The sequence below is a fragment of the Trachypithecus francoisi genome, unplaced genomic scaffold (assembly GCF_009764315.1).
Source record: "Trachypithecus francoisi isolate TF-2019V2 unplaced genomic scaffold, Tfra_2.0 Contig01474, whole genome shotgun sequence".
Lineage (NCBI taxonomy): Eukaryota > Metazoa > Chordata > Mammalia > Primates > Cercopithecidae > Trachypithecus > Trachypithecus francoisi.
The window spans coordinates 12,632,370-12,645,078 of NW_022681435.1; the positions used below are offsets into that span (position 1 = coordinate 12,632,370).

A 12,709-nucleotide genomic window follows, 5' to 3' on the forward strand; every position below is an offset into this window, starting at 1 on the left:
CTATAGTTAATAATAAGGTATTTTATACTAGAAAATTGCTAAGAGAGTAGATTTTACTGTCCTTTTTTTTTTTTTAAATGCACCTTGGGCTCTAGTCAGCTGCAGTACAGCATTGCATAACAGTGTGTTGTGGTCATGGAATCTTAGCACATCATTTTCTAGCTGCGTGACCCTTCATAAAGCACATAGCTTTTGGAAATTCTATTCCTTCATCTATAAAATGTAGGTGATATTAGTTACTGCTTAATAAGGTTATTGTGAGGTTCAAATTACAACGTGCATATAAAACACTGAAGACTGTCTCCTGGAGTATAATAAGCACTCAAGAGAAGCTAACTGTTGTTATCACTAACTTTTACATATTTTATATTGTTACATTGTATATGTGTCAAGACCATGCATAAACAGATGTGTACATACACACTCACATACTCATACAATTCAAAGATCACATACTTATCCACTTATTTACTCCACTTGATTTAAGAATTATCCTATATTCAGAGGAGCAATAAATGTACACACAAATCCACATTATAATGCTATAATAGAATTAACTATTTTATGTATTTATCATGTTATTTTAAATAAATGAGTATATGTTCAGTCAGCAGTACCTACCAAATATTATCATAATGCAAATGAGAATAGCAATGATGACTTCTACCTACCAAATATTACCATAATGCAAATGAGAATAGCAATGATGACTTCTGTCTTGAATCCCATGGAAAGCATAAGCTCCTGGTACTGGCAGGTCTGTGTGCTCCCACTGTCATCACAGTCACAGACATGGATGGTAAGGGTGTTTGTACTTGTAAGTGACGGGATTCCATTGTCGGCAATTAAGATGGAGATGTAGAAGACGGGCTCTTCTTGAAGGTTAAAACCAGTTCTATTAGTCAAAATGACAGCTGTGTTATCTAAAACAAAAATCCATGTGCATAATTTTTTCAACTACATAAGAGAAATTTGTAGGTAATAGTCACATGTACTGGGGACAATAGTACAGAAATACATTCAAGTAAGTTCAAATAAAAGGAAGAGGAAATTTCTGATGAGAAGACAATTAAAACATCCACACTAAATTATTAGTGTTTTGACATCACCTAAACCCTAATTACGTGATCAGATGAATTATTTAAATTATGTAGTAAAATTAATATTTAATATTATTAAATATTGAGTTGATACTACTTAATTATTTAGTTGATTATTTAAAGTATTTATGTTATTATTGAATTGCTTAAACTGGTTCCAAAATCTCTTTGACATATATATAAAACATATGTATAACACAGAAAATAGCTTTTTAATCAGATATCAATAATTTATAGGGACTACTAATATGAAATATATGCTGATACAGCTGGCTTTATTTGTGTTAATTACATATAACATGGTCTATTTTCTAATACTTGGGACCCATTATTTGTACAAATTCAGGGAATATACAAGACTTTCAAAGTTATCTGTCAAAGCACGTGATCTCAAATACTATATTTTCTAAATAGACAAAATAATGTCACTTGGTAGACAAGATCCTATTAGGATATTTCATATCACATTGATGTTATTAATCTATTTGTATTTAAAATTCTGAAAATCATTAGTCAGACTGATTCATGTACCTAGAGAGTCCATTCAAAAAATTCATGAAAACAAACAATAAGCACTTCAAATATATACAATTACCCTTCTGTGAATACCAAAATATTATAAATAACTTTTGTCATTGTAATTTCTTGTACCTCAGAACTGTATTTTCCCTTTCCTTCTTTTTTACCATCCCTCAAAATATTTTCTGTAGTCATCAGACAAATTTTAGATGACAATAGCAGTAAAAGGAAAATAAATAAAAGCCTTTTGAAATGCATGGTTAAGTAGGACATTTCCCAAATCTTACCTTTTTAAAGACAATTCATTATGAAACCCTTAAAGTCTATAAAGTCCATGTGATTTTATTTGCTAGGCAGATCTAAGAGTTAAGAGACAGTTGACACTTTTTAAATCTGTATTTTATTAAATTACTTGTGACAACAAACATTAAACCAAATTAATTTTGTATGCTTCAATATATTTATTTCACCTCAGTAATTTATTTTATATTAATATAAATGAATCTATATATACAAATATCTATGTATTTAAATATGTATATTTAAAAACTCCAGCTTAGATTCATTTATATTAATATATATGTATTTAAAAGTACAATTTTTAACTTAAAGTAAAATAATAAAAAATTTTTTAAAAAAAGGTTGAAGTTCGCAACATCAAAAAAAAATAATAATAATACATGTATCCCTGAATCTAAGAGTTCATCACAGGGCTAAATTTTGTGGAAAGCAGTTTGGAGATTTCTCGAAGAGTTTGAAAGAGATATTTGTGGTTTTTGTCTGAAATGTAGTTGAGTTTCCTCCCCGGGGGAACTGGACGAGGGCAAAACAGACAGAAATGTGTTGCATTTACTCTCCTGTGACAGGTCTCTTCTGGAACAAAGCTTAACCTCAGCTGTAAGGAGAACTACAGATACTGAGTAATAAATCAACTGTGTTGCATAACTTTGAGGTATAAAAAAATTAAAATAGTAGTCCTTAAAATGACAAAAATATCTCTCACTGAAGCTCATGAAAAAGAAGCATATATAGTTAATCTGCCTCTACTGAAAGGGAAAATAAGTTCTGTCCCTACATATAATTCTTTGAACACTTAATCCTTAGATTGATAAAAGTTATTTAGTTTTGAAGGAATAAGAACTGTATTAACCCAATTTCATATATTCTGAGCTCCTAATTGATGACCATAAATATTTTGGAATCAATCAAGCAAACATGACTGTAACTCAAATAAATGTCGTTTTCTTCCTCAGTCATAGATTGAAGTCTGAGTTAGATGAGAACATGAAAGGAGCCGTGGTCTCAGAACTGCAATTATATTCGCAGGGTTATTCAGACTTTACAAGAGCTTATAGCCATTGATAACTTTACAAAGTGTTTCTACTTTGAAGAAATGCGGTGAGAAATGGAGCCAATATTTTTAGAACTTAACACTGAGTTTTGTTTTCCATTTTCATTGTTACTCTCTTGCTTGATTTCCAAACATTATTATGTTGCAAGAACAGTATAAAAATCAATGCCATAAATTCCATTAAAGTCTAACATGAGTGGCAAAAATGTATCAAAACTCATTATAAGTGAATGACATTACCTTGATTGTCTATGATTGTAAAACTTGAATAGTTAGTGTCTTCTACAGATAGATTAAAGTAAAAATGGTGCTCTTCTATGGATTCATCTCTATCCACTGCACTGATAGTCTGAATTACCTGAAAAAAAAGGGGAATAGATTTTTGTTGTTGTTTGGATTCAGTAAGAAGATCACTGCTGTTATTATTATTAGCTTTTATTCACATTGCTTTATTGTAATCAATAGGGACATTGCAGAAAATAGCTGTCAAATCAGTGGAGAATATTAAAGTATTTTTCTCAAGTTAAAAATATGTTCACTTCCTTTTTTCAAAGGGTGTTGTAATATTACATAATAAACAAATTCTTGTTGATGGATCAGGTGGATTCTAAACTCTAAGTTTGTTAGAAGTCTCCAAAGCATTTCTTTTGTATTACTCACACCCTCCCTGCCTACATTTCACTCTTTCTTCCTTCTTAATTTTTTCTTTATCTGAATGTCAGACATTATGATTTGCTAAAGTTGTCTATTTCCTGTTTTTACTGAGAGCAGGAAAACTCTACTATGGTAGAGTTACTGGCTTACTAAACTATTTGCTAAAGTAATGAGATTTTAATTGATTGAGGAAATAAAGCATTTAAAACGTAGGGGCAATGTACATGATTTCCTTTGACCCATAATGATTATAGGAAAGTGTTTTACATCAAATAAGTTCATCTCTATATCTCAGATCATAAAACAGTGAAGTAATGCAAATATGAACAATTCCATTCTCAATTAATTTTCTTCTTTCAAGACATGAATGTGTCAGTCAAGTAGTTCATTATTGTCGAAAAAGATATGCTGTCAAGATCACATAGTGAGATTGTGATTAATTGTGGAAATTAAAGCAAATTCATTATAGAAGTTATTGTTTTGAATTTTCTAGAATTAAAGTGCTTTTAACAATATGTCAAACAAAAATAGCCTTAGATGCAAGATGACAAATCCAGATTTATGTTATATTTCAAGAAAATAGATATGTCTTCACAGGCATAAAGAACATTAGGAAACCAATACGATCTGTATATAACTTCTCCACATTGATTTTTGTTTAATTCATAACACATTACTAATAAATAATAATCATTTAGTGTTAATTAAGTAATGTAGCAAAACACATTCTATTCAATCCATGCTTATAATTATACATGTGGATATTGATTTGTGTTAAGGTAAAGCCTTCATGTTAGAATATCATAGGATTTTGTACAGGCTGGGTAGAGGGCAGAGGCTTGGAAACCCAATATTCTGAATCCTGGCTTTGCCATTTACAAGTTTTTAACCTTGAAAAATAAAAATCCTAATACTTAACCTTCAGGGTTCATTTTCAGGATTATAAGTCTTGGCTTGTCAGAGAGTTTGTCACACAACAAATTATTATGTGTTCCTATGTCTATTATGTGTTACTCATGAAAATAATCTCTTGTTGAGTTTTTACATACCATGGTGTACTGGATATTGTTAATAATAGGCATATGAATATATTTATATGCATATTTACTGAAGTAATATTGATAACAAAGTATATAATTCATGTTTATCTTGCTGGCATATGTGGTTACAGTGTTCAGATAAGGAATGTTTTATTTTACTACCTGATGTTCTGTTTTAAACATGAGCATCTGATTAAATGTTGCAAATGTCTCCCTTTGGGGAATGAAGACTTAAGAAGACTGGAGATACACTGTATATATTTCAAAAGACTTTTAATAAATCAAAATATCTCATACACATAGATACAGGAAACTGAATGAGCAGGATTTCAACAGTCTGCCCCCTTTCAAATGAACAAGTCTTCACTTATATTTGCTCTGTAAGTTGGGCTTCCATATCTTCCAATAAGATATGTTTTACTGGCTTTCATAATTGTTTTATAAAAATAAGAAAACACTGACATAAAATCAGTCATATATCAAGTATTATGAATTTTGTTGAATTTACCTTGAACAGGTACATGTAAAAATAAACACATATCTCTAACGAAGGGACCACATTAATGTGCTCGTAAGTCTTGATGGAGGATATTTATTTTTCCTTTAAATATAACAATGAAAAGGTTTTCATTTTCATTTTAAAATAAAATTCTGAGAAAAACTTCTATCTATTGCATTGGTGAAAATTATTACCTGGGACCTATCTCTGACCTTATACATTTATGAAAGGAGTAAACATAAATTAAAAGGTAAAAGTATATACCAAGAACAGCCATGGCTTGAGAGACTGGGAAAAGAGACAAGGAAAATAACTCCAAATTACGGTCAATTCTGAAAGAAAGCTCAGATTTTTTGTTTTGTTTTCTTTTTTTTTTTTTTTGAGACGGAGTCTCACTCTGTCACCCAGGCTGTAGTGCAGTGGCACAATCTTGGCTCACTGCAAGCTCTGCCTCCCGGGTTTACGCCATTCTCCTAACTCAGCCTCCTGAGTAGCTGGGACTACAGGTGCCTGCCACCACGCCTGCCTAATTTTTTTTTTTTTTTGTATTTTTAGTAAAGATAGGGTTTAACTATGTTAGTCTCGATCTCCTGACCTCGTGATCCACCTGACTTGGCCTCCCAAAGTGCTGGGATTGCAGGAATGAGCCACTGTGCCTGGCCAAAAGTTCAGATTTTTAATATTCTTTTTGCTCTCCAGGTAGAATTTTGGCCAATTTATTTCTGACGCAATACATTCAATCATCTATTTACAATGCATCAAAAGCTACAATGGAAATACATTGTGTAAGCCCCAAGAATCGAAAAGTAACTAAAATTATAAGAAGTTACCAATGGGCCAGGATCTGTTCTATACATTATCCTAAATAATCTTCACAATGGTCCTTTGGAATAAATCATATTATTGTTCCTATGGTATAAAGGTTTATATTAAGTTTCATATAAGTTAAATGTCTTAGGTAAGTAAATTGGCTGGGCCAGAATTAGAATGTAAGCTGATGTCATAGTCAAAATGAAATATGAGTAGTAAGTGTAGCACTCTAGGACATATTTTTCATACCCTAGACTTGTTCTTCACCAGATTTGCATACAAAATGATACCGTAAAAAACATGGAATCCCAAAAGCAAGTAAAAATATGTCTCATAAAAGATAGTGACAGAGAAATAAGCAATATAATTTTATAGGATAAGGACCAAAAATAATGGTTAAAAATAGAAGAAAATGATGTGTTTTGATATGGGAAAAAGGGAAGATTTTCTAGGGTAGAGTGCAGCCAATGAGCTAATACTTGAATAAAAATATGGATTGATGAAAAAAGTGTGATCCTAAGCAAAGAATATCATGAAAAATTAGTGAAGGCAAAAATATCATAATTAGGTATGAATACATGAAATTAATATTTTGGAGGTTAAAGATGGCCAGTTATTGGAAGTTTTGTAAGTTCCAATTTAGTTATTTTATGAGACTATAATCACTATTTGACTTTGAAGATAATCAGGAGAATAAAGAGAATCATTTGCTATTAATCATTATGCACTATGTCTTGTTTTAAGAAAAAGTCACCCATGGGCCAGTTTACTAAAATATCATTCCAGATTAATTATCCCGAGTCAAAAATAAGCCCAGTACTCACGTTCCTCAAACCAAAGAGATGGTTCTCATTAAACATGCAATTAATGGACAGCTAGTTTAAGATGCAACTCTTGTACACAATGATTTGGAGCAAGCAACACATTTGTGTCTGTTTCCTTATCTTCATGGCAAGTCACAATGAAACCTACTTCCAGGATTAGTCAATCAATAAATTGTTGAACAAGATTATAAACTATAAATTGAATCATGAACTCTAAATCAATATACAGATACTGAGTATTCATTTATATATGTCATCAATTCCTTGAAATGCTCTTAATAAACTATAAAAAAAATGCTTCTCAACAGAAAAATGTTAAAAAGTTGGAGTTGTAATAAATGAATATCTGGAAAGATTTTCTTAAAATCTTATCTGAGTTGCTAATGTAGTTATTCTAGGTAGGTATACCTTATATTAGGCTAAAGATGCAAATTGTCTCCCATTGCCAAGAAATTATTACACAAACATAGGTATGAGACCATCACGTTTTATATTACTCTAATGAGTAAATGATTTTAAATTACACCTGTTTTGACAAAATAAATCTGCAAAACTCAAAAAAGTTGTTGAACATCTGTTCAAACAGGCAAAGTGCAAAATAATACACTAATAGAATTAGAACCAAAAGAAAGTCTAGATTGTAGTAAGTTTGTTGTCTTTTTCTGTTTAGCAAAACATTAGAAGAAAAATGTTGAAAAGGTCATGATAGTATAATATTTTAGACCTGGATAGAACTGGGGATACTCTAAGTTTTCTAAAAGTACTTTTCACAAAATTACATCATATATATTTAAATGTCATATATATCGTAATTGTTTTGCCATTAACTTGTAGAAATCTATATTCAGTTGAAAAATACGCATTCCTAGATTTTTATCTCAGTATGTATTTTCTAATTTTCCTTTTAAAGTTAATATTCCAAATATATTTTTAAAATTCACACAAAATCAGCATGTATATACAAAATATTAAATTGTAAAATATCTCATTAGTATCTTAGATGTATCCATTTAAGATGTATTTCATTAGTACCTACAGCATGCCAAGCAATCCTATGCCCTGGTGGTACAATCATGAATAAAGGTAGTGTCTGTCACCACTGTTCACATTCTAGCAGTGTAGAAGATCAAGCAGAATTGCAAACTTAAAAAGTATTGAGGAAGTCCAGAATACATAAATTACATAATAAAAGTTATAAACCACCTAAAATACTTAATACTTAAACATTGCAGGGGAGGGTCAGAGAACCTTGTATCTACACTGAAATTTGAAGATCATACTGCAGAAGTGAGCAGGGAATACATCACGGACATATTAAAGAGTTTCGACATTCTACTGAGGGACACTCCCAGGCTCTAAGTTGGAAATGACATGATTATTACTTTTATTTGGGATCACATGGTTCCAGGCAAAGGATTGCATTTTAGAATGCTCCTCCTGAGGACATCCTTAATGTAAGTCTGGAAATGGAGAATCTAGCCCACAAGCTATTGTCATTATCCTAATGAACAACTGCTTGGTAATCAAAATTTCTTTATGTGATATACAAAAAAAAAAAAAAACACTAACAATCACAATTATGGATTGTGTTATTTTTAATGAGAAACAATACGGAAATTACTGAGCAGTGTTCATAAACTGAGGATGGTACAATATGCTTCAAATAGAGATACAGCTCCTGGGTCCCAAAATTTGCCTAAATTTGCCACAATGATTTGGAGCAAGGGTATGCTGAACTCCAGAAGATGTCACCAAAGTAATGTTTTTTCACCATTTTCAAAAGGGCTGTATATTCTCCTCACTACTCTCCATCCAGTAAAATCTGGTTCTCCTGAAACTGCATGACTACAGACTTACCTAATAAATATAATTGATATATAAAACTGATACATTGCTGCATATGTGCTGTGAGATTGGATGAAGCAAAGTTTGATTTTACAGGAACATCCCTCTGCAGACCTGCTTAGGTCAGGTTCACTCCAGAAGAGAAGATAGGTCCCTATTAGGGTAGAAAGAATGATGATAGAGAGAAATTGATACATTAAAGACATATGTAGGAGATGGGATCAACAGAACCAAATGATTGATTGGATATGGAGAGTAAAGATGGTAATTAATTAAAAATGATGTCCATGTTTTTTTTTTTTTCTTGCAAACCTTGATATTATAATAATTTTCCTGGGGATACTGAAAAAAGGGAAGGCTTGGGAGCAAATTTGGTGTAACCATGGGACATCTGAGTTGTTTTCTCAGGTTAGTCATACACATAGCTTAAAAGAGAAAAATCAGGCAGAGATACAGTTATTTGGATATGAACTGTAGTCGAGAGGAAGAAGTGGGTAAAAGACGAAATAATGAGTTGAAGAAAACTTATGGACACAAAAGTGAAAAGAAGAGAATCAAAGATCACAAAATGCAACCACTGAAATTTAGGCAAAAGAAAATTTTTACATGGAGACAAGGTAAATGTCTTTAGACAAAATATTGATATGACTGAATCTGAAAATTATCAATATTATACTTTACCTCCAAAAAAGACATTTAATATCAGTCAAGATAATGGCACTCATTGATTGAAAAATGGTAACTATTTGCACCACCTAGCCAAGGCAAATTACCCTGATGTCAGCCCATTTATTATATTAATATTTCGCAAATTGCTGAAAATTCTCCCCTTCTCTTCCCCACCCCAGCCTCTTACACATTAAGAACAAAATCAAACATTTTGTTTACCCACATAGGTATTTGAGTAAATGTTTGGATTCCTCCAGAGTAGAGTGTGACTACTGTGGCATTTTTATTTTCTATGATTAATTTATTATCCATCCAAAGAAGACAGATATAAGACATCTGTTTACCTGTCATTTTCCCTAGCTGTTTGAGCATGTGGGAAATTAGACAAGAATCATCTTCATAAATTAAAAATACATATAAAATATTAAATATTCTGTTAATGATTTTAATTAAAAATATGAGAAGATGATATTTTGGATGTATTATACCAAATAAATATTATTAAAATGAACATAATCTGGGTGTTTTTTATGTTTTTAAATGTGGCTACAGGAAAATTTATAGTTCTACCATTTATTTGGAAGCATTGCATTACATAACCTTATATTTTCAAATAATTTTTCTTCTTTTCAGTGACTTTATTTTATTTGTACTTTATATATTGTATGAAATTCAGCTTGAGAACTCCAAGAAATAATAGTGTAAGAGAAGGCATTGATTTCTCATTACTGTTTTAAATTATATTACCCTATCAGTTTCAATATTACACAAAGTTTTGATTATCTATTGAGGACTATAATATTTTATCATTATTATATGTATTATGTATGCCTTTTGAAGTCTTATATTTATTACCCGGAATTTAGGTTTATTATTCTTATTATTTATTTATTTATTTATTTATTTAGTTTTGAGATGGAGTTTCACTCTTGTCACTCAGGCTTGAGTGCAATGGTGTAATCTCGGCTCACTACAACCTCTTCCTCCCAGGTTCAGGAGATTCTCCTGCCTCAACCTCCTGAGTAGCTGGGATTACAGGTGCCCACTCCCACGCCCAGCTAATTTTTGTATTTTAAGTAGAGATGGTGTTTCACCTTGTTGGCCAGGCTGGTCTCGAACTTCTGAACTCGGGTGATCCTCCTGCCTAGGCCTCCCAAAGTGCTGGGATTACAGGTGTGAGCCACTGTGTCCCACCTACGTTTAATTTTATCTAAGGGTTTCTTAGTATCAAATGAAAAGTTTGTGTATATAATTTTTATGTGTATCATTTAGTTCCTTTGACTTGATACATAAAATATTTATAGATTTCAAAGCATTATTAACTTTCTATATTTTTAGGAAAGTTTAAATAGCATGAAAATTAATTGTAACTTTGAAACTCAATTATGCAAATATCTTGACCAAAAATACTCCTTAGAAGCTTCTCTGTGACATATTCTCAGTAATATGAAGAATCATTGTTTTAATCCTCTTTTCTTTTTTTCTTACATTATTTCATTTTCTTTAATTCCAGTCTAATGACTTTTTTAAAAAAAAACCCTGCATTTTGAAATGATTATAGATTCACAAGAAAATGTAAAATTTGTGCATGGAATCTCTCAAACCCTTCATTCAGCTAAACCAATGTTTACATCTTATGTACCTGTAGTACATTATTAATATCACACGCATATGATGACAAAACAAAAAAAAAACCTCTATAATACGTTTATATTGGAGTTCTTAACTTTTGTTTTTTACTGTTAATTTGACTCCCTTAAACATCTGATGAATGACATTATTAACCTGCTCCACCCTCATCTCCAGCAGACATTGACAATGTTGTTTCTGTACAATATCAAGTGTACACAGACATCGTATAGCTCATTCAAATCTCTTTAGAAGGAATGAACCCCATGTTAAGAACTTGTAATGTATGACATGACCATTAACTGTCACTGTTAATATTGACAAAACTACTTTCACACAGTCCTCTTTTACTTACTTTCTTATTTGTTTTTTATCTTTACAAAATCCTTAGAAGATAGAGATTGTAGAGCAGAAGTTGTATTATTATATTTGAAATGAGATTAGTATGCAGCATGGTTAGGATGTTATCTAATCGGGGAAGTGTGGATGAGTGATAGAGATCTTCAGCTATTGCGCTGTGTAATCTTTTCGTTATTTTAGCTTGTTGTTTTTGATGTTTCATTCTCACATAAGGGGAAACATATTTGAATTAAACCTCATTGTTTCCTATGCATGTGATTTTTAGACAATAATCAAGAATACCCAATCAGCCCATACAATGCCAGGAACTTAACACTAGAAAACAAACGTTTATTCAATTCTCTCTAAAGAATCACTTTGCTGGCTGGGCGCGGTGACTCACGTCTATAATCCCAGCACTTTAGGAGGCCAAGGCGGGCGGATCACAAGGCCAGGAGATCGAGACCATCCTGGCTAACACGGTGAAACCCCATCTCTACTAAAAATACCAAAAATTAGTGGGGAGTGGTGGCGGCGCCTGTAGTCCCAGCTACTCGGGAGACCGAGGCAGGAGAATGGCGTGAACCCGGGAGGCGGAGCTTGCAGTGAGTCGAGATGGCGCCACTGCACTCCAGCCTGGGAGACAGAGCGAGAGTCCGTCTCAAAAAAAAAAGGACCACTTTACCTTTCAAAAACATGGGAACAAAACCTAACAAAGAAATAAAAACCAAAAATTTAAAGAATACATAAAAAGAAAAACACTTATTTTGCTATCCTGCTCATTTTTCTGAAAGGGTAAAAGAGGCAAATCCATCAAATTCAAAAAGATGCACTCAGCTATCATTGGAAAGCTGTGTACTGTGTATTGCTTAAGAGTAAATGAGGGCCAGGTGCGGTGACTCACTCCCAGCACTTTGGGAGGCCGAGGCAGGAAGATCACAAGGTCAGGAGATCGAGACCATCCTGGCTAACATGGTGAAAACCCATCTCTACTAAAACTATCAAAAATTAGCTGGGTGTGGTGGGCGCCTGTAATCCCAGCTACTCGGGAGGCTGAGGCAGGAGAATCACTTGAACTTGGGAGGCAGAGGTTGCAGTGAGTGGGAATCACACTATTGCACTCCAGTCTGGGTGACACAGCCAGACTCTGTCTCAAACAATAAACAAAACAAACAAACAAAAACGTGAGAAATGTGGTAGACAGTTCCAATCGAAAGAAAAATAGAGCAGCCTCAGTTATTTATTTATTTATTTATTTTTTGAGACGGAGTCTTGCTCTGTCACCCAGGCTGGAGTGCAGTGGCCAGATCTCAGCTCACTGCATGCTCTGCCTCCCGGGTTTACGCCCTTCTCCTGCCTCAGCCTCCCAAGTAGCTGGGACTACAGGCACCCGCCACCTCACCCGGCTAGTTTTTTTTTTTTTGTATTTT

General features: G+C 32.7%; 1 protein-coding gene across 1 annotated transcript in view; it reads right to left on the reverse strand.

Annotated features, from left to right (window-relative positions):
• The window catches only part of CDH19 (cadherin 19), a 112,038-nt gene that overhangs the window by 7,203 nt on the left and 92,126 nt on the right, over window positions 1-12,709 (reverse strand). Inside the window, 2 exon segments of the mRNA XM_033175280.1 lie at window positions 672-923; window positions 3,211-3,328. Coding sequence (XP_033031171.1) covers window positions 672-923; window positions 3,211-3,328 — 370 coding nt within the window.